This window comes from Manis javanica, chromosome 10, assembly GCF_040802235.1.
Source record: "Manis javanica isolate MJ-LG chromosome 10, MJ_LKY, whole genome shotgun sequence".
Lineage (NCBI taxonomy): Eukaryota > Metazoa > Chordata > Mammalia > Pholidota > Manidae > Manis > Manis javanica.
Window position 1 is genome coordinate 35244411 of NC_133165.1, and position 26831 is coordinate 35271241.

The following is a 26831-nucleotide window of genomic DNA, read 5'->3' on the forward strand; positions in this document are numbered from 1 at the left end:
ATCTTAGAATGGATGGTCATGAGCTACACCACAAAAAAGTTACTGTGTTTGATGGGTGGGTGTTGCCCAGACCCTAAAACTACACTCCCAGACACATGTGGCCCAAGAATTTAGGATAAGGGACTATGCCCCTGCAGTATCTTATTCCATTGATTCCATTGTGGTGTTGGAAGGATTTGAATGAGGTACCTTGTGTATAAACGGTGAAGCACTATGCCAGGAAAATAGTAGCTGCTCAATAAATGTTAGCTGTTGCCCTTATTATTCATTTGGTCTTTGAATTACCCTTATAGGACTAGGAATAATTTGATTAACCACCTTAGTCCAACTTCCTCCTTCCTATGTTCAGTCACGGTCACATGAATTACTGTAAACTAGAAAGAACTGAAGGAGCAGCTTGGTGTGGAATAGGAAGATCCAAAGACAGAATTGGATTCAAATCCTGTCTCTGCTGTTTACCTCCCATGTGACCTTTGGCAGATGCCTTAACTTCTTTGCCTCGGTTTTCCCATCTGTATAATGGTGATCACAAAACCTGCCTCATGGGGTTGGCCTGAGGACCAGGGAAACTCCAGAAGGGAGTGGATTAAGATGAATGGTCCTATACATGAAGCACTGAGTCCGGTACATCATTTGTGTAATTCTCTTGCCAAAAGTACCAACCTCAATCTAATAGTGAGAGAGTATCAGACAAACCCAAATTAAGGGATGGTCTACAAAATAACTGACCAGTACTCTTCAAAAATGTCAAGGTCGTGAAAGGCCGGGCAAGACCAAGGAGATGTGACAGTTAATATAAGGTAGAATCCTGGATTGTATCCTGGAACAGAAAGACGACAGTAGTGTAAAACTGAAGAAAGCCAAGTGAATTCTGTAGTCTAGTTAATAGTATTGTACCAAGGTTAACTTCTTAGTTTGATGATATTCCTATAGTTATGTAAGATGGCAGTTAATATAAGGCAAAGCAGGGCAAAGATGTACGGGAACTCTGTGCTATTTTTGCAGTTCTTCGGAAAGTCTAAAATTATCTCAAACTAAAATGTTAAAAAAAAATTGTTGCTTGGCAAACCTTAGGGCTCAGCAAATGTGCATTCCGTTTCTCTCTTGGGTCCCCCTGGGGACATGGGGTCTCCCGCACATAGAACGACAGGACTGTGGTTTTGTGCAGAGGGCAAGTGTGACCAGTCCAGGCTGCATCGGAGGATGGAGAAGAGCTGGTGCCCATTCCAAAGAGGAAGTATTCAGGGTGCCCCAGGCCTTGGACACACAAGTGGGCAGGGCGGCCCTTGTGTGTACAGTCTGGCAGACACACACTGTCAGCCTAAATCTAGTAGGTAAGCACTTCACAGTCAGAAGTGCTCCAGTTTTCCAGCTTCAGTTTTATTACTTATTATCTCTTGAGGACCTTGGCAAAGTTACTCATCTCTGACAGGGGATAATGCATTGTGTCTGGGCTCAGTGAGTGGGTTGAGTGTGAGGGGCCAGAGCAGCAGCTAGTGTTTCCCGCACACTGAAGCCTTCCTGAATGGCACAGGGGAGGTGCCCAGCCCCCTTCAGCTTCCCCACAGCACTCACTTTGTGTCCCTCCAAGGGCCCAACCTAAGGATGGCCTTCTAAGGCCCGTGGTTTGTATATTTTATTTGCCACGTGACCCAGAGCTCCTGTAGACCAACAGGGCTTTGCACACAGGGAAATGTGCAATGTGAGTAAGTGGGTGAGGGAATGAGTGGGTAAGTGAATGAACGGGTGAGTGAATGAGCGAGTGAAAGAATGAGCGAGTGAGTGAGAGAGCAAGTAAATGGATGAATGAATGAGTGAGCGAGCGAGTGAATGAATGAGTATGAATTGCTGTCCTTCTGCTCCTCTGAAGGAGGACTGTGTACCACTTGTGATTATTGGCTGGAATAGTTGCCCCCAGTCAAGCTGTTCTCCAGAATGAGTTTGAAGTGTTCAGACCAAGCACATGGTTTTATTATGATTTTTCTCCTCATGTCTTGGGTGCCAGTCATCTAGCAGAAAAAGCAATTAAGTCCCTTCTAACACCGTTCGAACATCTCAGGCTTTAAAGTCAGTGCTTCAGGATTCTCTGGGCCTCTCGTTGCTAAGAACTTTTTGCCACAGGAAATCAGGCTCATTTTAAGGGCTAAATAGTCACTAAATATAGCCTCCCAGCACAGATATTTAAAGAGCTGTGTTGATGATGTTATGTCTGAACAGAGAAGAGGGGGAAAAATAACTTTTTCTCTGGAAAAAAGAGTGAACTCATACCAGATTTTTTGTGGGTCCACAGGGAGCAGAGAGGTGGTGTGTCTGTGGCTTCATTGTGGAATCACCAGATGTTCATCACCAGCTTGGGGTTTGGGGTTCAGATTTCTATTGGCAGGCAGTCATTTCTTGATAATTCCTTCTCTTCTCTATTTAAAAATGCCTCCTGCCCTGGAGAGTGACCTCAGACAGTGTGCCCTCCAGGAGAGCTGTGCACAGAGACGTATCAATGGCAGCTGCTCCCCAGCCCCAGGACCCGTAGGGCCCAAGGGGGTGCCCACCCCGCATCATTCTCTCCCAAGTGCTGGTTGACAAGCAGCAGGTGACAAAGACAGGAGTGAGATGGAGCCCTAGGATCTTTACTGGTGAAAAGTTAGCAGTGCATACAGAGGCCGGGAAACAGCTCATGCCTCAGAGAGGTCTGGCCTGAGATTGCACTCACGCTGGTCACAGTGGCATGGATGGGATAGTTGGGGGAGCTTTTGTGGGGCTGATGGCTTCCCACCCACTCGCTCCTCTGGCTTCCACCTCCGGCTCATTGAGTAGTTGGAGCAAAATCAAGAGAGTATAAAACTTTGGGGATGATTGTTTTTGTTTCTCAAACATTCCTTCTGGAATATAAATAGGATTATTCTAGGAGTTCTTCAGAACTTTCTTTGGGGCTGAACTTGTATGTCTTTGGGAGAGAAACTTAGCTGCTCTTTGTGCAAGAAGCTCTGTGCAGTGAACTCTCTTAGTCTTTGAAGATGTCTGCATTTCACCATCTTTTTTCTTTTCTCTCAGTTTTCTCAATAAAATGAAACCAAGATTTTATTGGTACCTATTTGTTGATCAGTAGCCAAACATCATGAATTAATGCTAGTATTAAAAAGTCTGTGCAATGAGATTGCAATATTTTGTTAAGAAGATACTCAGCAGATGTTCCAGCTTAAAATTTGGAGACATTTTATCTACAAGTGGAGGACGCCAGAGCTCACACTCTTCAAATATTGCTGACTCTTAAGCCTTTTGTGAGGAATGTCCTGATGACAAAGGATGTGACTTCTTATACATTATGTCCTCAGCACAGTACAAGTCTGGGGGAATTCTGGACCTTCCTTATGAGGATATTGCCAGATAGTGTGCAGTTCTCGTAAGGAGACAAAAAGAGCATACAGAAGACACAAAAACAGCAATAGTAGGGAAAAAGCACAAATACAGAAGATGTGTCATTTAAAATGACTCTGCATTTGGTCTCTGTGTCTTTTAGACAATTTAAGTTTCCTTCACAGTCAGCTGAGTAAGTTTACATCAAACAAAACATTGTTAATCCAACCTTGGACTAATTTCTGGCTTTTCTGAAATTAACCAGCACACGAGTTTACCTCTTAAAAAAAGTCATTTGTACTTACCTAAAGATATAATAAAACATGAGATAAGGTGGGATCCCATGCTTCTTGAAAGTGTTTCTGGAATTACAGAAAATTTGCATTTCCAAAATAGTTGCTGAGGCTGCTACTTAGTGTAGGAGAAGGGCATGTGAAAACCGCCGCTAAGACTGGCCTAAGACTTTTGTTTCCCACAGCGTTTGGGCCTGAAATATCCTAGTTTTCAGATTCTGGCTCTGCCAAGCCTTCTTAGTTATGCTTGATGATCCTCCTCTTCCATTTTCTTTTGCTTCCTTTCTCCCTTTTGAGGAGACATTTTTCGTCCAAAGATTTATCCTTTTTCCTATTGCCTTTTTTTTTGCCTATGATTCTGTTATTTTCCAAAGCCAGATTAGATGGCTCTTTTCTGATCTTTTGGGGGTTTCTCCTTGTGCCCACTTAGCAGAATTGAACCTCCTCCTTGTCATCTTGGCTGCAAGCCTGACCATGGACACTGGGTGCCAGGTTCCTGTGGTGAGAGCCTTCCCAGTTCTGGTGACCTGGACGCTTACCCCTCTTGCTCCCTGAGCTGCTGGGATACAAGGTGGAGGTGGAATAATATATAACATTTTTATTGAAGTGTAGTTGATACATAGTGTTACATTACAGGTACAACATAGTGATTCACCACACAGTTCTTTTTCTTCAACACTTTGGAGCTGTTACTCTGTTGTCTTCAGGAGCTTAGTCTAATTGTCAATCCCTTGTGGATAATTTTTCTGATAGCTTTTGAGATTCTTTTCTTTTAATGTGGTACACTATGTGCACTGGGTGTTTTATTGTTCCGGGTACTCATTTTAGTGTTTAATTCTGGAAAATTCTCTGCTGTTAGCTCTTTCTCTGATTTCTGTTCTCCCTTTTACAACTCCTGTTAAGTGTATCATGGAACTTCTCATTCTGTTCTCCATTTTATTTAATTTCTCTGTTTCTCTTTCTGTATTTTTGTTCTAGGTAACTACCTCAGGTTCATCTTCCTAGTTACTAATTCTCTCTTTAGTTGTGTCTGAATCTACTCTTGGATATCTAGAATTTCTATTTGGTTCTTTTAAACCCCACTGGCTTTTTTCCTGCAATGTCTTATTTTTGCTAAGTGCTTTCTATCCCTTCATCTCATTGGATATTTTAAACATTCTTATTGTAAAGTCTCTTTCAGGGAACTATTATTCATAATTCCTGGAGTATTTAATTCTCTCTGTTGAATCTACTCCTTGTATATATGCATTTGATTTTCTCTACCTTTCGTTATTTTTGTTTGTGAGATGACATTTGGTGGAGAGTATGTTCTGTGGGCTCCTGCATGTGCTTTGTATTATGGAGGTGGCCCTCAGGACAGGTCTGTGGTTGTCTCTGCTTAGACCCAGCAGGGCTCATTGATTCCAGGCCAAGTTTTGGTTTTCCCGAGTGGGGCTTCCACACTGCATGAGTAGTAAGGAAAATTGGCACATACGTGCAACCATAGCCAGAGGCTTTTGCTTCTCTCTAGCCTCCCCACTAAGGGTCTGGAGCTTGCGGCTTTGACGAGGAGTTAGTTCCAGATCTCCAACCCACAGTCAGTGGCTTCAACACTGGTCTCTTATATCATTTATCTGGTTTGCTTATCCCATTGCATGTAGCTTCAACTCTTATTTGCTATAGTAGCTTTCTGGTGCCTGAAGATGCTTTCATATCCCTCAGTATGTTAGTGATATATATTTTAAATGATTTTTCCTAGCATATGTACATGTTATGTGGGAGAGAGCTCATGTATGACAGCTCAGTCTGCTTTCTTTACTAGAGTCTTAGTCTCCCACTATTTATCTTCAAAGCAGCCAGAGAGATCTTTAGACAAAACATAAATCAGATTATTTCCCTGCCCTGCTTAAAATTAATGGTTGCTTCCTAATTGCATAGAATGACATCTATTTGTGTTAAGTGAACTATAAGGCCCTCCATTATAAGTGGCCCCTGATGTCTGTGCCAGCCACATCTTGCTCAGTATGCTTTATAGCCTCTTATCTTTCTTCCTCCCTTGCTCCTGTCTTAGAAACTGCATCTGTGGTGTGCTGTCTGCCAATTGCTGCCTCTTTAACTGGGTTCCTTCAAACTCCCCCAGAAAGCCACTCCCTTGTTCTCTAGTTCGTCAGCAGATTGTATTTTCTTCAGAACATGTATCACTGGGTCAGCTTGTGTTCCTTTTGTTTTCAGGGTCCATCATCTGTCTCCCCGCCACCAATGCCAGGATGGGGGGGATCCCTGAGCGCCATAGGAATCTGACTTACTGCTGATTCTGGGCCTCCATCACTTGCAGTGGGGCTGAAATTAACCCTAGGTTTCTCCTCTGTAAGGTAGATCCTTTGGACCCCTGCCACCTCACTTCAGAATTCCTGCCAGAATCTCAGGAAAGAATGCTGCAGTAGAGTCAAAGGTCTGTGTCCCACTTTGACTGCAATGTGTGTTCCCTGCATGATGTTGGGCAAGTTATTGAACTCTTCCCAATGTCCGTTACCTCCCCTCTGAAATGAGGACAACCGTACATGGTAGCAATTTTGCAAGAATGAAATGTGAATGCTCTCACAGTCGCGGAGAGGCGGCACACTCATTCCTGGCTAGAGGTGGAAGCATGCACATCTCGGGGGCTACACATGTGCTCCTGCCGGGGTCACGGAGCCCTATGAGACTTGCCTTACTCTGAGGTCCCTTCTTGATGGTTTTCCTCACATGTTGTCCTGTGGCTCTGCTGTGGCTGTATTTTGGCTGAATTCAAATTGCTGGACTACATGGATAGTAAGCTCCCTGGTGGTCTACCAACAAGTACATTTTGAAGGCTTGCTCTGAGTGTCAGGTGTAAAAACCAGACCCCATCCTCGTGGAGGCTCTGCCAGTTCCCTTGAGGGCAGGGATCCTGTTGTCCTCTTGGCAAAGGTCTGTCGGGGTTCTGGGTAGGTGGGTTGGTTGAAGTGCCTGCCAAACAGAAGACTTGCCCTGACAGTGCTCATCATTCAGCAGATAAGGTTTCCCAGTGCCTGCAGAGCCAGGTGCTAGGAGTCAGGGATGAATCAGACTTGATTGCTGAGTTCAAGTTGCCCCTAGACTGGAGAAAGAATGGGTGGGCTGCACGGTCACTGCAGTCTGCTAACCACAGAAGCAGAGTGTGCCAAGGTGGGTGGGAATTGCCCAGGAAGGCAGGATTAACTGCCTCAAGTTGTTTTTAGAGAGCTCAGGCCACACTGTGGCTTGCAGGGGGTCTAAGCCTGACAGCCATGGAGAAGAGAAGAGCAACTTAGTGCAGGCCGAGGAGCCAGGAGGCTCCCTGGGCAGGTGGGCCTGGGACAAGGCTTTGGAGGACTGAGGGCTGTAGCTGGGGAAGTGTGAATAGACAGGGAGTGCAGTGTGGTCACCCCAGGACTGGATTCTCCTGTGGGTTTGTTTTGTTTGGCCCACACGGGGTTTTTAAAAAATTGGAACTTAATGTCTTTATATGGAGACGCTTTGCTGCATCAGGGTCCCTACTGTTCCACATGTTCATTCCTGACCGGCCTGAACACATTTATGGAAACAACTCAACCCTACTCTAGCCACTGAAAACCCCGGAGAATCCATGGAAAAAAAGACTAAGCAAGTTCAGTATAAGGAATGACAATGTACTGGGAGTGATATGTAAAAATCAGTGGTACACTTTCCTAAGAATCAGCAACCAACTTGAAAAAGTATGATAGAAAACAGCTCCTTGTTACCTAAGCAGCAAGACCATAACATCCTTGATGAGAATCTGTGAAATCGCCTGTCATTCATTCAAAACATATTTACTGAGTGTCTGCTATATTATTTTAAAATAAATTTTAAAATTTTTTGTAATTTTTGAACAGGGACTACATCGCCTGCTTAAAAAAAGAAAGTGAAGGCTCCTTCCCACTCCTGCCCTCTGCTGCCTCCTTCCTATTCAACTCCAAGAGAAAGAACCACTCATTTCCTAATTCTCATGTCCCACCAAATCCTTCATTTCATACAAGCACATATGAACATATTGGCATATTACTGTCTTCCCACTTTTTAAAAAATGATAGCTCAGAACAGGCACATGAAAAGATGTTCCACATTGCTACTTATCGAAAATACAAATTAAAGCCACAGTGAGAGAGCACCTCACACCAGTTAGGATGGCCAACATAGAAAAGGCTAGGAACAACAGATGCTAGTGAGGATGTGGAGAAAGGGGAACCCTCCTACACTCCTGGTGGGAATGTAAATCAGTTCAACCATTGTGGAAAGCAGTATGGAGGGAAGTTCCTTAAAAAACTAAAAATAGAAATACCATTTGACCCAGGAATTCCACTCGTAGGAATTTACACTCAGAAAACAGGATCCCAGATTCAAAAAGACATTAGCACTCCTATGTGTATCACAGCATATTTACAATAGCCAAGGTATGGAAGCAACCTAAGTGTCCATCGGCAGATGAATGGACAAAGAATGGGGGATGGGGTACATATACACAATGGAATATTATTCAGCCATGAGAAGAAAACAAATCCTACCATTTGCAACAACATGGATGGGTATTATGCTCAGTGAAATAAGCCAGGCAGAGAAAGACAAGTACCAAATGAATTCCCTCATTTGTGGAGTATAACAGCTAAGCAAAACTGAAGGAACAAAACAGAAGCAGACAGACTCCAAGAGGGGACTAGTGGTTACCAAAGGGGGAGGGGTTGGAAAGGAGGGAGAAGAATTGAGGGGCATTATGATTGGCACATATAGTATGGAGGGGTCATGGGGAAGACAGTGTAATAGAGAAGACAAGTAGTGACTGTAGCATCTTACTATGCTGATGGACAGTGACTGCAGTGGGATGTGGGGGGGTACTTAAAAATATGGGTGAATGTAGTAACCACAATGTTGCTGCTCATGTGAAGCCTTCATAAGTGTATATATCAATGATACCTGAATTAAAAAATAAAAAGTGTCGCTGAACTAGGATGTGAACAGTCCCAGGAATGTGTTGTTTTAATTTGTCTGATTTTTCTCAAACTATTCAAATTCAGTTAGACAATATCCATATCATTGATAAGTTTTCACAAATGCCTAGGGTACCTAACTGGTTTTCTTGGTTTCACTGGAGATGGCTGGTAATTGTAGGTCTGCTTTGGTTATGTAGCTGTATTCCTATTCTGTTAATGTGTGTATGCAATTTAATTAGTAGTTTGTTAAAACCTATACATGCTTATGTTACTCAACAAGAAGATATGTCAGAGAAATAATCAATCTTCCCATGTTTTCTTCCGTCTGCTACTTCTATAGCTTTTCTTCTTCCTTCCTAATTACAACCCTTTAGTAGAAATCATGCCTCATATCGAAAATTACCCAGTATCATAATTCCTCCAGGTGGTAAAGATACCTCAAGACAAATGCAGGGCATAGAAGCCACAGGGCATAAATCTGCAAAGAAGTAAAAAGCTAACCTTATTAAAGAATATTGCTTCTCTCTCACTTACCAATTTTACATTTCCCTGTATGGCCCCGGAAGATGACTGTTTAGCCAGAGACGGGTAAGATTCCTTAGGGGAGGAACAACCTAAGACAGGCACAGTCGCAGGCGGGGCCATCAGGTGAGAAATCGGGGATCAACAGAGGTGAGGCTTAGAACCTCACCCCCCTGTTTTGAGAGAAATCTTCTGCATCCGTGGATGTTTTGTTGCCCTTGTCTAGCTTGGATTAATACTTAAGTCTATAGGCACAGACCTGATCATCTACATTTGCCCTCTTACAGCACTACATTATGTTTTTCTACCTTTATCTTGCATCTACCTACCACTTCAGCATTTTATTAAAAAATAATAAGGGAGAAATGTGGGAATTACATATAAATCAAGTATAAAAATCAAACGAATAATCATATCTGACTTCTTTATAGTTCATGATGCATGATCAAAACCGAAAGTTTCTGTGATATGACTGCCCTTGCACTGTTCACCATGTAAGAACTTATTCACTATGTAAGAACTTGTTCACCATGTAAGAACTTGTTTGTTATGCTTCAGAAGATTGGAGACTGTTGAGATACAGGCTTGGGGTTGATTAATGACTGTGCATTGAGCCCCCTATACAAGAATTTTATTGTTAACAACCATTTGATCAATAAATATGAGAGATGCCCTCTCAAAAAAAAAAAAGCAAGTATCACTGAATCCTTTTTGCTGGAGGATGTGCTTTGGCAGGGCGAGGGAAGAGGACAATGTGAGATGAGGGCCAAAGGCGAGGGGCAGAGAACTTTGAGGAGTGCTTTCTGGAAACAAGGCACCCCATGGGATCTCTTACCTAGTAAGGTATTTGAGAAATGCTCATAACATGTATGTAAAAAATTATGCAAATAAAATGACAAAGGGATTATTAACCTCAAGAAAAATAAAAACTTGAAAAAGAACGGAAATGTCATCATCTCCCACTTGGCTCTGTACTGAATGACATTTATATAATCATAATTTATACACTGATTATTTAAAATATTTGTGTAACTGTCTTGAGAGATAAGAGATGACTTGATAACTAAGGGAATTACATCTTATCTAATAGGAAGTCATTAAGTGACTTAAAATTAGTAAATGAAGTAGTAGCAGCCTAAGTATATTAATTGGAAATACTGAATTTGTTACTACCTACTAGAAGGGAAAAAAGGCAAAAGCAAAACTGCCTTTGGGAAGGAGAGTGAAAGGGGAGGCAAATGGATTCGGGTTGCTTTATTAGAAGCCTTCCTTACCACTTGATTTTTTTCTTTTGAGGTAAAATTCACATAACATAAAATTAACCATTAACTATTTTAAAGCCTGCAATTCAGTGGCATTTAGTACATTCACAATGTTGTGCACGCACCAACTCTGTGTAGTTCCAACGTGTTCTTATCCCCAACACCCTGCAAAGGAAACTGCATACTCCTTGCCTCCATCTCCTCCCACCTTCCACCTCCCAGCAGTCAGCAGTCTGCTTTCTGTCTCCACGAATTCACCTCGTCTGGCAGTGTTATACAGTTGGACTCATACAGTGTGAGTTGGCTTTCACTTGGCATAATGTTTTCTGGGTGTATTCATTCCTTGTTATGGCTGAATAATGACATTGGATAGATAATACCACCTTTGTTTATTCATTGACTGAAGGACATTGAAGTTATTTCTACTTTTTGGATGCTGGGAATAGTGATTCTGTGAACTTTGAAGCTCAGGTATTTGTTAGAATACATGCTTTCAGTTATTTGGGGTATATATATATATATGTAGGAGTGGAATTCCTGGCAATTCATGTGTAATTCTGTGCTTAACTTTTTGAGGAATTACCAAACTGTTTTCCATTGTGGCTACATCATTTTACATTCCTACCAGCAATGTGACAGGGTTCCAATTTCTCCACATCCTTGCCAACACCTGTTATTTTCTGTTTCTTTCTTTTTTTTTTTCATAAATTACAGCCATCCTTGTGGATGTGACATGGTATGCTGTGCTTTTGATTTACATTTCCCTAATGACTAATAATGTTGGATGTTTTTCCATGTGCTTATTAACCATTTGTATATTTTCTTTAGAGAAATGTTTATTCATGACATGTACCTATTTTTTAATTGGACTTTTTTCTTTTTGTTAATGAATTGTAAGAGTTCTTCACATACTCTGAATAGCAGACTCTGATCAGATACATGATTTGCAAATACTTTCTCCCATTTTGTTGGTTGTCCTTTCACTTTTTTGACAATGTTACCACTTAAAACTATTCATGTATGATTTTGATGATCTTTATTAAAAAGATCAATGAAAGGATAAAAGTAATAGCTATAAAAAAGAGATAGTTTGTGTTTTAAGGTGATAGAGTAAATACCTTAGTACATAAAGAACTTATATAACCTCTAAGAAAGACACAGACTCCAATAGGTAACTGGATTTGAATAGAGGACTCACAAAGGAAGGAAAAAATTCATAAACACAAGAAAATTACTAAGTAGAAAATGCAAATTAATCTGATATATTATACATTGTTTTCTAGTGACAAAATAAAATAATGTCGAGATGTACAAAATAAGCACTCTTCTGATAAACAAAGCACAAATAGGTATGACTTTTTGGAAACCAGTTTGGTACAGTGTGTTCAGAATCTAAAAACTGTTCCTCTTTAAGCCACTGGTCAAGTAATTCGAAAAAGTTTATTAGGACTGTGGGTCTAACCACCTGTTTTAAATTTTTTAAGATTTTATTTATTGGCAAACCTAAAGATAAAAAGAAAGTACAGGAAAAAAGAAAAGTAAATAAAAGTGTTAGCTCTGGGTGGTGGAATATTAAATACTCAGAAATATACTGTCTCCTTAGCTTCTGGACATTATCCAGCCTGTCTCAGCTAGGACAGTTGCCCCAGGACTGACTTCATCACATAGGCGGAAAGGATGATCAGGAAGAGGAGGCTGTTCCCTCACCTTCCCCATGGGATTATTTCAGTAAGGCTTCTGCCTTTATTAGGGCTGGGGCATCTGCCCCTTTGCTGAGCATGCTGGGAAGAGCGAACTGTACAAACTATTCTCAAGCAATATTGCTGGTACCGTTTTGCACCAGGGACTAAGGACACAAGCTCAAGGAGCCCCTCACCCCAGGAAGTTGACATTCAAGATCAGATAAAACCTAAAACCCATCTGGGCTTCAGACCATCTTCCATGTGTCCATAGCAAGGGATTGTCTTCAAGTTTCCTGATGGCCTACTCTGTGCACCTGTCACAACCCACTCAGTTGACAGCTCTGTACCGACAGCCAGGCCTCAGATGCCCGAGTGCTGCTTCTGTCGCCAGCCCTAACTCTGGGTGGTGGTTTGTGACATGGGCTCCTCATGCAAATGCAGATAGTCCTGACTCTGAGGAGCCAGGCTGCCCCACAGTGCCAGAGCACAGCCCCACATTTTATTTATATCATGCATTCATATAGGTCATATATACATGTACTTATTCATACATAATTTTCTACACATATAAACACATTTCTACAAAGAGTTGAGACTCCCTTTATACAAAATAAGATAAAACAATAAAATTCTGCTGTTTCTTTGGGCATCCAGTCTGCTTGTTTGCTTTACCGTCTCGCTGTCTGGGTCACCTGCAGGCTCTCCAGCAGGCTCTGCAGAGGGAGGACAGGGCTTCTGGGCAGGGCAGTGTGGAGCTGAGCCAGGGGTCCTCGGAGAACATGAAGGGGGTCTTGAAGAGAGTCTGGTCAGCTGGAAGCACTTGTCCTTTGCTTGTCACTCAAGTTGGGGACACCCAGATGCCATGGGGCCGCTCCCTGCTGTTGGCTTCCGGGGAGGCTCCAGTGATCTGAAGGTTGCTGTTAGAAGCCAGAACAGGGAGGCCTGTGATGAACCACCTCCCACCCCCAGTGTGGTGCAGCTGTCCTCGAGGGAGGGAATGCTGGAGGGAGGGAGGCAGCTGGTGGCAGTGGGCATGGGGCCAGGCTTGGGAGAACCAGCCAGAGGAATTTCATGGAGGGCCTGACAGGTGGAGCTTTGTGTCCTGGGTGCCCTCATCCAGAGGGGCAGCCTAGCAGAGCTCTCCTTAACCCAGCTCCATGTCACTGGGGCTGCACTTGACTGCCTTCCAGTTGCCCACTCCTCGAGGGTCTCTGCTGAGAGCCCTCCACCCCTGCTCCTGCAGCTGCAGCCCAGTGGGCTCCCCTCTGGAGCCTGGACTCCATATTCCCTGGATCCCTTGGCCTTGACCACTTGTGGTGAGGCTGAGGGCCTGCTGTTCTTGGGGGTGGGGACCTTACTTTCCGGTCACAGAAAGTTGTGTGAGCTCCTGCGCTGCCCTTCGGAAGGAACGCTGGGTTTACAGACGGCACCTCCCAGGGTTGTGGCGCACACAGTGGGGCACCAGCAGCCTGTGTGGGGGCCACGGTGCTGCAGAGACCCCTGCTTGGCCCCCAGGTTCTTAGAGGAGAAGCCTCACCAGCAACTCAAGTGGGTGTCCGGGGGTAGGGATGCTGTCGGACCCAGGGAGGAAGTGATGGCCTCACTGGGTGGGGAGGATGAGCCGACAGAGGAGTAACACGTGAGCTATATCTTGAAGAAATTTCACAGCCAAGACCACAAGAGAAAAAACTGAAGAAAACATAATATGGAAAGGCCCGGAGGCGTGAATTGACAGCGAGCCAGGTTCTGGGAACAGTGAGAGTTTGGGGATTTGGGCTGGGAAAGATGATGGGCCCACATTATGGGTGTTTGTTATCCTAGATTTCAACGGCCTTGTGTGGATGGGGCAGATGGGGGCACCGGCATTGTTGGCTTCTGTTTACACTGAGGTGCCAGCTGGACTGCTCAGGGAAAGGTCATGGGGACCAGAGGACCCGGAGACACTGTTGCCACGGCCACCTAGAGATGCTAGTAAAGAGGGTAGATGTCCTTTGGGGTGCATAAATGGTAAGAGGAATTCCTGGGGCCTCTCCCAGATATACATTCCCTCTCAAGCCTGTGTTAGAGTCGGTTTCCATGGGGCCCAAACCGAGGTGGCTTCTTCAATAAATGATGCTGAAGTGACGGGTTTTCCATAGGATGACTTAAAATTGGAACCTTACTTGGTAACTTAACTCAAAATAAGTTCCAAGGGTATTAAAGACCTCATAGTGGAAACCAAAACTTTAAGATCTTGAAAGGAAAATGTGAGAGAACATCTTTATGAACTTAGGAGAGAAAAAATTCTTCAATAGGACAGACACCCAAAGCACAAAAGTAAAGGAAAATATCAGTGAAACTGTGAACTTTGTCGACAAAAGATGCCATTGTGAATAAAAAGGCCACAGGCTGAGGCAGCGATTTGTGATGCAGAAGAATTAGTAGTTTGAAGATACAAAAAACTAGTACAAATCTATATGAAAGGAGGCAGGCAATCTAGTGGAAAAGTGGGTGAAGACATGAATCCTGGAGGAGGGAACGTGAATGGTCTGGGAGCAAGGGAAGACCGTTGCACACCTGTCAGATTGCATGGCTCTAAAAGTCTGAGGACACAAATGCAGGCAGTAGACGGAGCCGGTGGGCTCTCCTTTTTTAGTATTGATAATGTGCTTTGTCACTGTGATCAGTCTGGGAATAGCATTTAAAACCTACACACCTTGAGTGCAAGTTTCACTCCAGGCATGTGGTGTGATGACATGTTAACAGGATTATTCACTGAAGCCCTGAATAATGCATTTGTGATTGTAAGACGTTGGAGACAACCTAAGGGTCTATCCACATGAGAACAGCCAAATAAATTGGGACACTTGGATACTAATCGGTGGTTTATACTCTTATCAACATGGATAGCTCTGCAAAACTATAAATATTGGACAAAAAAAAAACAAGTGGGCATTCAGCTTCTGGTTAGGATGTAAGAAAAAAGCAAATAGCAGAAATGGTCCTACTATTTATATACCATTTATATACATTTTGAAAACACGGAAAACAATACTGCATATCGGTTTGGGCACATCTGAGTAAATGTTATACAAACATAAAGGAGAATGGGGAACACCAAATTCAGGATGGTGGTTACTTTGGGGAGCAAGGGAATGGAATGGAGCTGGAGAAGGATACCCACGGAGCTTCAGCCCCACCGGGCACATCACAAAGCAGAGACTTGGTGATACCAGGTGGTGAGTACAGAGCTGTCATTGGCCTGGACTTTCCTGGGTGATTAAAGTTAAAGGGAACAAGAAAGAATAGGCCTGGACAAGGAGGAGAGGTGATGGTGGGAATGAAGATTTGGGGGATGGCCAGCAGGCAGGACCAAGAGCGGGTTCCTGGGGAGCACCCCTATTTGAGGGGTCTGTCAATGAAAGGGGTTCACCAAGAGGCTGAGGTAGCAGGAGAAATGAGACGGTGTGGAAGAACAGAGCTTCTTGGGAGGAGCGTCTAACCTTGAGAGGAAGGTTTTGAACTTGGCAGTGAGTTATGGCAACCAAGCAAGCAACTTGGGCAGAGAGGAGCGGGAGGTAATGGAAATTTCTTGGAGCAAGTATGCTTGAAGAAAGGGAAGGAAAGCAGCAGCCTCAGGAGGGCAGGGCTGAGGGGACTGGAATCGCACAGATCAGAAAGGGCAAAGCCGGCTGGCTTGGGTTGGCCCTCTGAGCCTCTGTCGGTCATTCTGTCTTGTCCACATAGCAGAGGCTGGAGGGTCAGCTCTGCCACTCCCCTGTGAGGGCAGGGCTGGAGTGGCCCCTGAGCAGCAGCCCCCTGGGAGGCATGGCCAGCTTGGGGCCTGTCTTCATGGTCTAACACTTGCCCTCTGCCCTGTTTCATGAACCAATAGGCCACTTTGAAACTCCTGCAGTGGTAATGTCGCTGTGGTGCTCTGGGAGGAGGGGTATCAGCACAGAGCTATGAGACCAGTGACTCACTTAACCTCTCCGTGCCTCAGTTTCTGCAAGTGGAATATGGGGCTAATACCCATTTGCAAAGTTGTTATTAAGAGCTAAATAATAGTAATGATCAACACGTATGGAGTGCCAGACACCATGCCATACTTCACTACACTTACACTACAACCACGAGGCAGTTAGAGGTGATCTCTGACCCTGACTTAGATGAGGAGACTGAGGCTCAGAGAAGTACATAGTTTGGTGACGTTCTTGCAGCTGGTTGGCTGCAGAGCTGGGATTTGACCCAAGCTGCACTGCCTTCTGTTAACAGGATAATACATGTCAAAGTGTTGTGTCAACTCCCAAGTGTTGTCCAAGCGTTCTTCCATTTCTAGTTTCTCCCTGATGATCTTCAGAGACCAGAACAGACCTTTTAACAAGTGGGGAACACGTGCTCTTCTTTCTACAACACAGCTGTAAGGATGGGGACAGGGTGGGGTGTACAGATGCCTGTGACCTCTGGACCTCAATGGGCTGCACTGCTAGAGGTGAGAGCCTCCATGCCTCTCTCCTCTACTGAAAAAGGAGAGGCCCCCGAGTCTTCTCGTTTCTTCCTCCAGGCTGGTTTTCCTCCTTCCAGCTTCCCTGAGGCACATCCACACACATTTGCTTGCACACAGCACATACACATACATGCACACACATACATGCATGCATACAGGCACACATACTGCCTGCTGACTTGTGCAGCTCTCCCACAGCCTGAGTGAAGGCCTTTGCTTCCCGGCAGGCTGCCCAGCCTCCAGTGTGTACACAGCTAACAGAACCATCTTCCTCTTGCTCAGATCAGTCCCTGCCCAGGGTTTTTGCATTGGAAGGGAACTTTACAGCTCATTTCATCAAACAGCCCATCTGATGCACACTTGGGTACTTCCCTCCAGTCCTCAGGTCCTTCCTAAATTTCAAGTGAATGATAAAGGCAGATGTTTGCCTCTTGAAGCTAATTTAAATTCTCCAGCCTCACTCCCAGAGTCCTTGAACAGAGAGCCTCATCCCCTCTTCCCATGCCCTTGCCTGACCAGCAGAGCAGGAATGGATTGGCAGTGAAATCCCTCTAGGGCAGCAATCTAGGGACACATTAGCAAGAAGGAGGTGGGGACATCGTTGATGGAACAGTTTGCTCCTGTTTGAGTTTTTATAGCAGGTGTGTTTTGGAGTATGTGTGTGTCTGTATAGCCATGTCTACATATCAGGCCTCAAGGTCAAAGGCTTGTGAAAACTAAAACTCTTGTACCCTGGGAAATAGGAATATTATTTCCCTCTGGGGTATAGTTGGGGGTTTTTGTTTCTGGGTGGGTTTTTTTGTATGTAAAATGAGGGTGTTGGCCTAGATGAGCAGCTTTCAAATCTTTTAATTTTATCATTTAACAGGCATTTATTAATCATTTGCCATGAACAAGGTATTGTGCCAGCCCTGCTGGCACAGATGGTGGGTGGACAAGATGACCTGGTGCCACCTTCATGCATCTCAAGGGTGGACAGATGTTCAGCATGTGACGACAGGCGTGGTGCAGCATAAAGAGTAGGCACTGGGGTGAATAATTGAAGGACCACCCTAGTCTGGGGATGGCAGGAAGGGAGATTTAAGCCAAGGTCTGAAAGAAGAGTAGGAATTATCTGGAAGAAGAGGTCATGAAGAACATCCCAGGCAGAGGGTGCAAAGTCCAGGAGTTGGAGAAGATGCTGCTCATTACACGAATGGTGTGGAGTTCCTGCAGGATAGACAAGGAGGGGTTGTGGGCCTGAGGGTGGGACTGAAGAGACAGGGCAAATGCGCAGGGCCTTGAGACTGTTGAGAGTCTTGTGTTTTATCCTAAGGCAACAGAAAACCTTCAAAGGGTTTGAGGCCAAGGAATGTCATTATTGCATCTGAACTTTAAAGATTCTTCTGGCATATAGCCGGGACCCCATAAATATGTAAATGAGTTAATAGACTGAATGAAAGGGAAGCTTCAGTGTGCAGAGTGGGATGGGGGGTAAGGAGTCAGGAGTATGAGGGTGGTGGCCATACAGATGGAGAGGAGTGTATGGGGACATTTAAAAGACCGAGTTGCCAGACTTGGTCATTGGTTGGATATGAGAGGGAGCATCATCAAGGGACTATTTTCAGAATTCTGGCTTTGGCCACAGCTAAAAGCACGGTGGTGTCATTAGATTTGCAGAGACACTTCGGTGAATTGGGGGCAGGTTAAGCCTGAGGTCACTGAGGACACTGTTAGGCAGATCCAGAGATCTCAGAAATAGGAGTAATGTGTGCAGGCGGTAATTGGAGGCATGGGGGTGGACGAGACCACCAAAGGAGAGAGTGCAGAGGGCCAAGGGCGTCCGTGTCTGCCCTGAGGACCCCAGCACCTAACACAGAGGTCAACCAAGGAAATGAAAATGAAGAGAGAAGGAAACCAGGAAAAGCTTGTGCTGGAAAAAGAGTTTCGGGGAGGTCAGAATAGCATGCCATGGACACTACTAAAATCACACACTTTAGTTAGGTGGGAACAGACAAAAAAAAATGTGTTATTTGGATTTTGCAAATGGAGATTATTGTTGATTTAGCAAGAGCTAAGGGAGTTGGGGAAATGAAGACTGAAGACAGGTGACACTGGAGAAGGGTAGGGGAGTGCATGAGGTCGAGGAGGGATTTTCATTTTAAGTTGGGGAACTTTGTTTAAAAGCAGATGGGGATAAACTAATGGAGACTGGGAGAAATTGACAGGACAGAGGGGTGTATCAGAACTCCTTGGAGATACATGTTATACTCATAGAGACTGGACCTCACACAGTGGTGGGAGCCTGTTACCCTGCCCAGGTGGAGTGTCTAGTACGGGACTGTGACGTCCATAGGGAGGCAGTTGGAAGGGAAGTGGGGTGTGAAGTGGTGAAAGCAAGAAAAAGCTGGAACCCACAAGGATGGACTAGAATTCATGCCAGTTTCTCACTGACTCCATAACTCCAACTTCAGTAGCGAGGGTATCATGCAGTGCTGGCGTGCATGTTTTTTGTCACAGAGCTAAATGTGCACCTGACCAAGGAGCTGAAGAAGCTGGCACTGGAGGAGTTGGGGCCCGGCTGCTGCTCCACACCAGCCACATGACCTAGCAGATGGATGACAGTGTACATGAGCTGCAGCGCTTCCTGGTGCCTTGTACCAGCCTCCTGAGTGTAAGGAACATTGCCATTCCTTCATGTCTGCCTTCCAATCTCAGGCAATGTGCTTATGCTTATTTGGAGCCCAAGGTAGAGACGTGTAATTTACAATTACATGAAGAACATTGTGTTTACTAGGCTCGCCCCTTCACCAAGTCCCCCCCATATACCCCTTCACAGTCACTGTCCATCTGCGAAGTAAGATGCTGTAAAATCACTACTTGTCTTCTCTGTGTTGCACAGCCCTCCCCGTGCCCCCCACGCACTATACATGGTAATCGTAATGCCCTCTTTCTTTTTCCCCACCCTTATCCCTCCCTTCCCACCCATCCTCCCCAGTCCCTTTCCCGTTGGTAACTGTTAGTCCATTCTTGGGTTCTGTGATTCTGCTGCTGTTTTGTTCCTTCAGTTTTCCTTTGTTGTTATACTCCACAGATGAGTGAAATCATTTGGTACTTGTCTTTCTCTGCCTGGCTTATTTCACTGAGCATAATACCCTCTAGCTCCATCCATGTTGTTGTGAATGGTAGGATCTGTTTTTTTCTTATGGCTGAGTAATATTCTATTGTGTATATGTACCACATCTTCTTTATCCATTCATCTACTAATGGACACTTAGGTTGCTTCCATTTCTAGGCTATTGTAAATAGTGCTGTGAGAAACATAGGGTGCATCTGTTTTTTTCAAACTGGAGTGCTGCATTCTTAGGGTAAATTCCTAGAAGTGAAATTCCTGGGTCAAATGGTAAGTCTATTTTGAGCATTTTGAGGACCCTCCATACTGCTTTCCACAATGGTTGAACTAGTTGACATTCCCACCAGCAGTGTAGGAGGGTTCCCCTTTCTCCACAACCTCGCCAACATTTGTTGTTTGTCTTTTCGATGATGGTGATCCTTACTGGTGTGAGGTGATATCTTATTGTGGTTTTAATTTGCATTTCTCTGATGATTAGCAATGTGGAGTATCTTTTCACATGCCTGTTGGCCATCTGGATTTCTTCTTTAGAGAACTGTCTATTCAGCTCCTCTGCCCATTTTTTTTTTTGAGAGGGCATCTCTCATATTTATTGATTAAATGGTTGTTAACAACAATAAAGTTCTGTATAGGGGACTCAATACACAATCATTAATGAACCCCAAGCCTAATTCTCAACAGTCTCCAATCTTCTGAAGCATAATGAACAAGTTCTTACATGGTGAACAAGTTCTTACATAGTGAATAAGTTCTTACATGGTGAACAGTGCAAGGGCAGTCATATCACAGAAACTTTCGGTTTTGATCATGCATCATGAAGTATAAACAAGTCAGATATGATTATTCGTTTGATTTTTATACTTGATTTATGTGTGGATCCCACATTTCTCCCTTTATTATTATTATTATTTTTATTTTTAATAAAATGCTGAAGTGGTAGGTAGATGCAAGATAAAGTTAGAAAACATAGTTTAGTGTTGTAAGAGAGCAATTGTAGATGATCAGGTGTGTGCCTGTAGACTATGTGCTAATCCGAGCTAGACAAGGGGAATAAAACATCCACGGATGCAGAAGCTTTCTCTCAAAACAGGGGGGGTGTGAGGTTCTAAGCTTCACCACTGTTGTTCCCCGATTTCTCACCTGATGGCCCCCCTGCGACTGTGCCTGTCTTAGGTTGTTCTTCCCTTGAGGAATCTTACCCGTCTCTGGCTAACCAGTCATCTTCCGGGGCCATACAGGGAAATGTAAAGTTGGTAAGTGAGAGAGAAGCCATATTGTTTGAAAGGGTTAGCTTTTTACTTCTTTGCAGATTTATGCCCTGTGGCTTCTATGCCCAGCACTTGTCTCGAGGTATCTTTACCACCTGGAGGAATTATGATACTCGGTAAATTCGATATGAGGCACGAATTCTATTTAAGGGTTGTAATTAGGAAGGAAGAAGAAAAGCTATAGAGGTAGCATATGGAATAAAACATGGGAGGATTGATTATTTCTTTGACATATCTTCTTGTAGAGTACCTTAAGCATGTATAGGTTTTAAACTACTAACTAACTTGTGCACACATATTAACATAATAGGAATACGGTGACATAAACAAAGCAAATCTATAATTACCAGCCATCTCCAGTAAGGCCAAGAAAACCAGTTTGGCATCCTAGGCATTTGTGAAAATTTGTCTATGATATGATGGATATTGTCCAACTGTACTTGAACAGTCTGAGAGAAATCAGACAAATTAAAGCAACCCATTTCTGGGATCTGTTCACATCCCATATGTTCTTTTAACCATAGATAGTCTATAGTTGTAAGATTTTGAAGTGCTACAACTTGCACCCCTCCCAACTCCTCTTTGAGTTCCAACAGTAGAGATCCGGTCATCGAATTTACTTTTGTGTATGGGGTTACACAGTGATCCAGTTTAATTCTCTTACATGTAGCTGTCCAGGTTTGCCAGCACCATCTGTTGAAGAGACTGTCATTTCCCATTGTATGTCCATGGCTCCTTTATCATATATTAATTGGCCATAAATGTTTGGGTTAATGTCTGGAGTCTCTATTCTGTTCCACTTGTCTGTGGCTCTGTTCTTGTGCCACTACCAAATTGTCTTAATTACTGTGGCATTGTAGTAGAGCTTGAAGTTGGGGAGAGAGATCCCCCCCACTTTATTCTTCCTTCTCAGGATTGCTTTGGCTATTTGGGGTGTTTGATGGTTCCATATGAATTTTTGAACTATTTATTCCAGTTCATTGAAGAATACTGTTTGTAATTTGATAGGGATTGCATCGAATCTGTATATTGCTTTGGGCAGGATGGCCATTTTGACGATATTAATTCATTCTAGCCATGAGCATGGGATGAGTTTCCATTTGTTAGTGACCTCTTTAATTTCTGTTAAGAGTGTCTAGTAGTTTTTAGGGTATAGGTCTTTCACTTCCTTGGTTAGGTTTATTCCTAGGTATTTTATTCTTTTTGATGCTATTGTGAATGGAATTGTTTTCCTGATTTCTCTTTCTATTAGATCATTGTTAGTGTATAGGAAAGCCACAGATTTCTGTGTGTTAATTTTGTATCCTGCAACTTTGCTGTATTCCGATATCAGTTCTAGTAGTTTTGCAGTGGAGTCTTTAGGGTTTTTTATGTACAATATCATGTCATCTGCAAATAGTGACAGTTTGACTTCTTTACCAATCTGGATTCCTTGTATTTCTTTGTTTTGTGTGATTGCCATGGCTAGGACCTCCAGTATTATGTTGAATAACAGTGGGGTGAGTGGGCATCCCTGTCTTGTTCCCGACCTCAGAGGAAAAGCTTTCAGCCTGTCGCTGTTCAGTATGATGTTAGCTGTGGGTTTATCATATATGGCCTTTATTATGTTGAGGTACTTGCCCTCTATACCCATTTTGTTGAGAGTTTTTATCATGAATGGATGTTGAATTTTGTCGAATGCTTTTTCAGCATCTTTGGAGATGATCATGTGGTTTTTGTCGTTCTTTTTGTTGATGTGGTGGATGATGTTGATGGATTTTCGAATGTTGTACTATCCTTGCATCCCTGAGATGAATCCCACTTGGTAATGGTGTATGATCCTCTTGATGTATTTTTGAATTCGGTTTGCTAATATTTTGTTGAGTATTTTTGCATCTATGTTCATCAGGGATATTGGTGTGTAGTTTTCTTTTTTGGTGGGGTCTTTGCCTGTTTTTGGTATTAGGGCGATGTTGACTTCATAGAATGAGATTGGGAGTATTCCCTCCTCTTCTCTTCTTTGGAAAACTCTTAGGAGAATGGGAATTATGTCTTCTCTGTATGTCTGATAAAATTCCCGAGGTAAATCCATCTGGCCCAGGGGTTTTGTTCTTGGGTAGTTTTTTGATTACTGCTTCAATTTTGTTGCTGGGAATTGGTCTGTTTAGATTTTCTGTTTCTTCCTTGGTGAGTCTTGTAAGGTTGTATTTTTCTAGGAAGTTGTCCATTTCTTGTAGGTTTTCCAGCTTGTTAGCATATAGGTTTTCATAGTATTCTCTAATAATTTTTTGTATTTCTGTGGGGTTTGTCATGATTTTTCCTCTCGTTTCTGATTCTGGTGATATGTGTTAATTTTCTTTTTCTCTTAATAAGTCTGGCTAGAGGCTTATCTATTTTGTTTATTTTCTCAGTGAACCAGGTCTTGGTTTCATTGATTTTTTTCTATTGTTTTATTCTTCTCAATTTTGTTTATTTCTTGTCTCATCTTTATTATGTCCCTCCTTCTGCTGGCTTTAGGCCTCATTTGTTTTTCTTTTTCCAATTTCAATAATTGTGACGTTAGACTATTCATTTGGGATTGTTCCTCCTTATTTAAATATGCCTGGACTGCTATATACTTTCCTCTTAAGACTGCTTTTGCTGCGTCCCTTAGAAGTTGGGGCTTTTTGTTGTTGTTGTCATTTGTTTCCATATATTGCTTGATCTCTATTTTAATTTGGTTGTTGATCCATTGATTATTTAGGAGCATGTTGTTAAGCCTCCATGTGTTTGTGAGCCTTTTTGCTTTCTTTGTATAATTTATTTCTAGTTTTATACCTTTGTGGTCTGAAAAGTTGGTTGGTAGAATTTCAGTGTTTTGGAATTTTCTGAGGCTCTTTTTGTGCCCTAGTATGTGGTCTATTCTGGAGAGTGTTCCATGTGCACTTGAGAAGAATGTGTATCCTGTTGCTTTTAGATGTAGAGTTCTATAGCTGTCTATTAGGTCCATCTGTTCTAGTGTGGTTGTTCAGTGCCTCTGTGTCCTTACTTATTTTCTGTCTGGTGAATCTGTCCTTTGGAGTGAGTGGTGTGTTAAAGTCTCCCAAAATAAATGCATTGAATTCTATTTCCTCCTTTAATTCTCTTAGTATTTGTTTCACATTTATTGGTGCTCCGGTATTAGGTGCATATATGTTTATAATGGTTATATGCTCTTGTTGCATTGAGCCCTTTATCATTATGTAATGTCCTTCTTTATCTCTTGTTACTTTATTTTGAAGTCTATTTTGTCTGATACTAGTATTGCAACACCTGCTTTTTTCTCTCTGTTGTTTGCATGAAATATCTTTTTCCATCCCTTGACTTTTAATCTGTTCATGTCTTTCAGTTTGAGGTGAGTCTCTTGTAAGCAGCATATAGATGGGTCTTGCTTTTTCATCCATTCTATTACTCTGTGTCTTTTGATTGTTGCATTTAGTCCATTTACATTTAGGGTGATTATTGAAAGATATGTACTTATCGCCATTGCAGGCTTTAGATTCGTGGTTACCAAAGGTTCAAGGTTAGCTTGTTTACTACCTTACTGTCTAACTTAACTCGTGTTAAGCAAGCATTTATCAGCAGATTCAGGCACAGTTTTAGGAGCTTGGGTTTCACAGTGCAAGTCAGAGTCTGTCTTCGTAGGTTCCAACAGGTAAATCGGACAATAGCAAGTACATAGATGAGATACGATGCCAGACTGTGCTAACACTTGAAAAAAAATAGTGGGGGTTGGGCAAGAAGAAGGTTGTATTGGTGAGGGTTGTTGGATGAATTGGTGAGTTGGGCAGCAGCCAGGTCATGTAGAACAGTCATCATCTGTCTAGTGGTTCCCTTGAAGACCTCATTTGGAAGACTTCTCCTTTTTTGACCTTACTTAAACCATCCCAGGGCTAAAAGCCTCTCCCCTATGTGTACAGGATTTGTTGAATATTTTTAACATCACAGCTGCCTCAGGCAAATGGGTAACAGTTGGGGTAAACATAGACTAATATAAGGCTTAAAAGGAAAGGCCAAGGAATAAAATGTTCACTGGGAGCTTTAAAGGCTTGGACATAGTTCTGTAACCCATGCACATGTATTGGCTGTGTGCATGTTCAAAAAAGACTTGAGAAACCAATAATCTCTGACCTTGAAGCTCTGTGCAAGCAGTACAGGAAACTGAGGCAGTTATGAAGTGCCTGGCCATGGGCTGAAGTCATGCCCCAAAATGCATTCAGAGTCATTCAGCAAAGAGTAGATCGATTGGTTCCAGAAGGTCAAGGAAATCTAATCATTAACTGTCCTCTGAGTTAACTAAGCAAAGACTCCAGTGGTCATTGATGAAGTAGAATACACATTTTGCAGAATTAGTTCAGGGAAGTCATTAAACAAACAACAACCACAGTAAGCCATAACAAGAAGCCCTATGGAGAGGGTAGAGCCTGGTTTCCAGAGTTGCCACATTGTATTATTTGAAATGTCCAGTTTTTAACAAGGGGGAAACATGCAAAGAAACAATAAGAACATATAATCAATAGATAGAAATTGTAAAAGGAACAAAAAAAGATAGTTGTGGATAAAAAGTCTAATAATTTTTTTTAAATGCCCTGGAGGAACTCAGCAGCAGATTTGAGTGGGAAGAAGAAAGTGAATTGGAAGAGAAGTTGGTTGAGACGATCATTCTCATCTGGGGAGGGCTGGGAAAAAGACACAAACAAATGAACCTGTGGTACCATCAGGCAGACAAACATGCACATAGTTGAAGTTCTAAGAGAAGAGAGAAAGGCACAGAAACTGAAGAAATAATAGCCAAAAACATTTATCTACACATCCAAGAGTCTCCGCAAGCTCCAAGTAGGAGAAATCAGGAGATCCCCACCTAGATACATCAGGGTCACATTATGAAAGACCAAAAAAGCAGCAGGAGAAAAGTGACTCTTCACAGACAGGGGATCCTCAGTAAGATTAACAGCTGATTTCTCATTAAAAAGAACAATAACCATGGAGGCCAGAAGGCCGTGGGGTGACATATTTACAGTGATGAAAGGAGAAAAAGACCTGCCAGTCAAAAATTCTGTATTTGGTAAAACTGCCCTTCAAAAATGAAGGTGAAATTGAGATATTCCTCAGGCACATAAAGGGCATCTAGAAAAACCCCACAGCTAACATCCCACTTAATAATGAGAGACTGAAAGTCTTCCCCCTAAGATCACAAATGAAACAAGGATGTCTGCTCTTACCACTTCTATTCAAGACTGTACTAGAGGCTCTAACGAGCAGTTACGCAAGAAAAAGAAAGAAAGGGCATCCAGATTGGCAAAGAAGAAGTAAAACTGTTTCTACTGGTTGATGACATGATTTTATATACACAGAAGTCTCTAAAGAGTTGAACAACAACAACAAAAAACTGTTAGACTAATAAATGAGTCAACTCCCCAATTCCAGTACTTACTACATGGCTACATTAATCAAGATAGTGTGGTACTTACATAAGGATAGAAGTATAGATCAGTGGAATATAATTAAGCATCCAGAAACCCATATGTCTGTGGTCAGTTCATTTTGACAAGGGCACCAAGACCATTCAATGAAGGAAAGAATAGTCTTTTCAACAAATAGTGCTGGGACAACTGGATATCCATATGCAAAAGATGAAGCTGGATCCCTGTCTCACACTATATAAAAAAATGAACTCCAAATGGATCAAAGACCTGAATGTCAGAGCTAAACCTGTAAAACTAATAGAGGGAAACAAAGGAATTTTAAAGCCATTATCCCTTTGGGCATAACGTTCCTATCAAGGAAACTGGAACCCTCTAGTTTGCTGATCAATAAATTCCATGGTATCTGAATTAGAGCCTAACTTAAAAAAAAAAAGATTATTCTGACTACATATAAGAATAGACCATATG

The 26831-nt window shown here is 42.8% G+C and overlaps 1 protein-coding gene across 3 annotated transcripts in view; it reads left to right on the forward strand.

Moving 5' to 3' along the window:
- Positions 1-26831, forward strand: part of HIP1 (huntingtin interacting protein 1) — a 164603-nt gene that overhangs the window by 20125 nt on the left and 117647 nt on the right. Inside the window, exon 2 of one of the 3 annotated variants that reach the window (XM_073215184.1) lies at positions 19060-19213. The exons of the other annotated variants lie outside the window; for them this stretch is intronic. Coding sequence (XP_073071285.1) covers positions 19154-19213 — 60 coding nt within the window. The 5' untranslated portion in view covers positions 19060-19153. The remainder of the gene's footprint in view (positions 1-19059; positions 19214-26831) is intronic. 3 annotated transcript variants of the gene reach the window in all.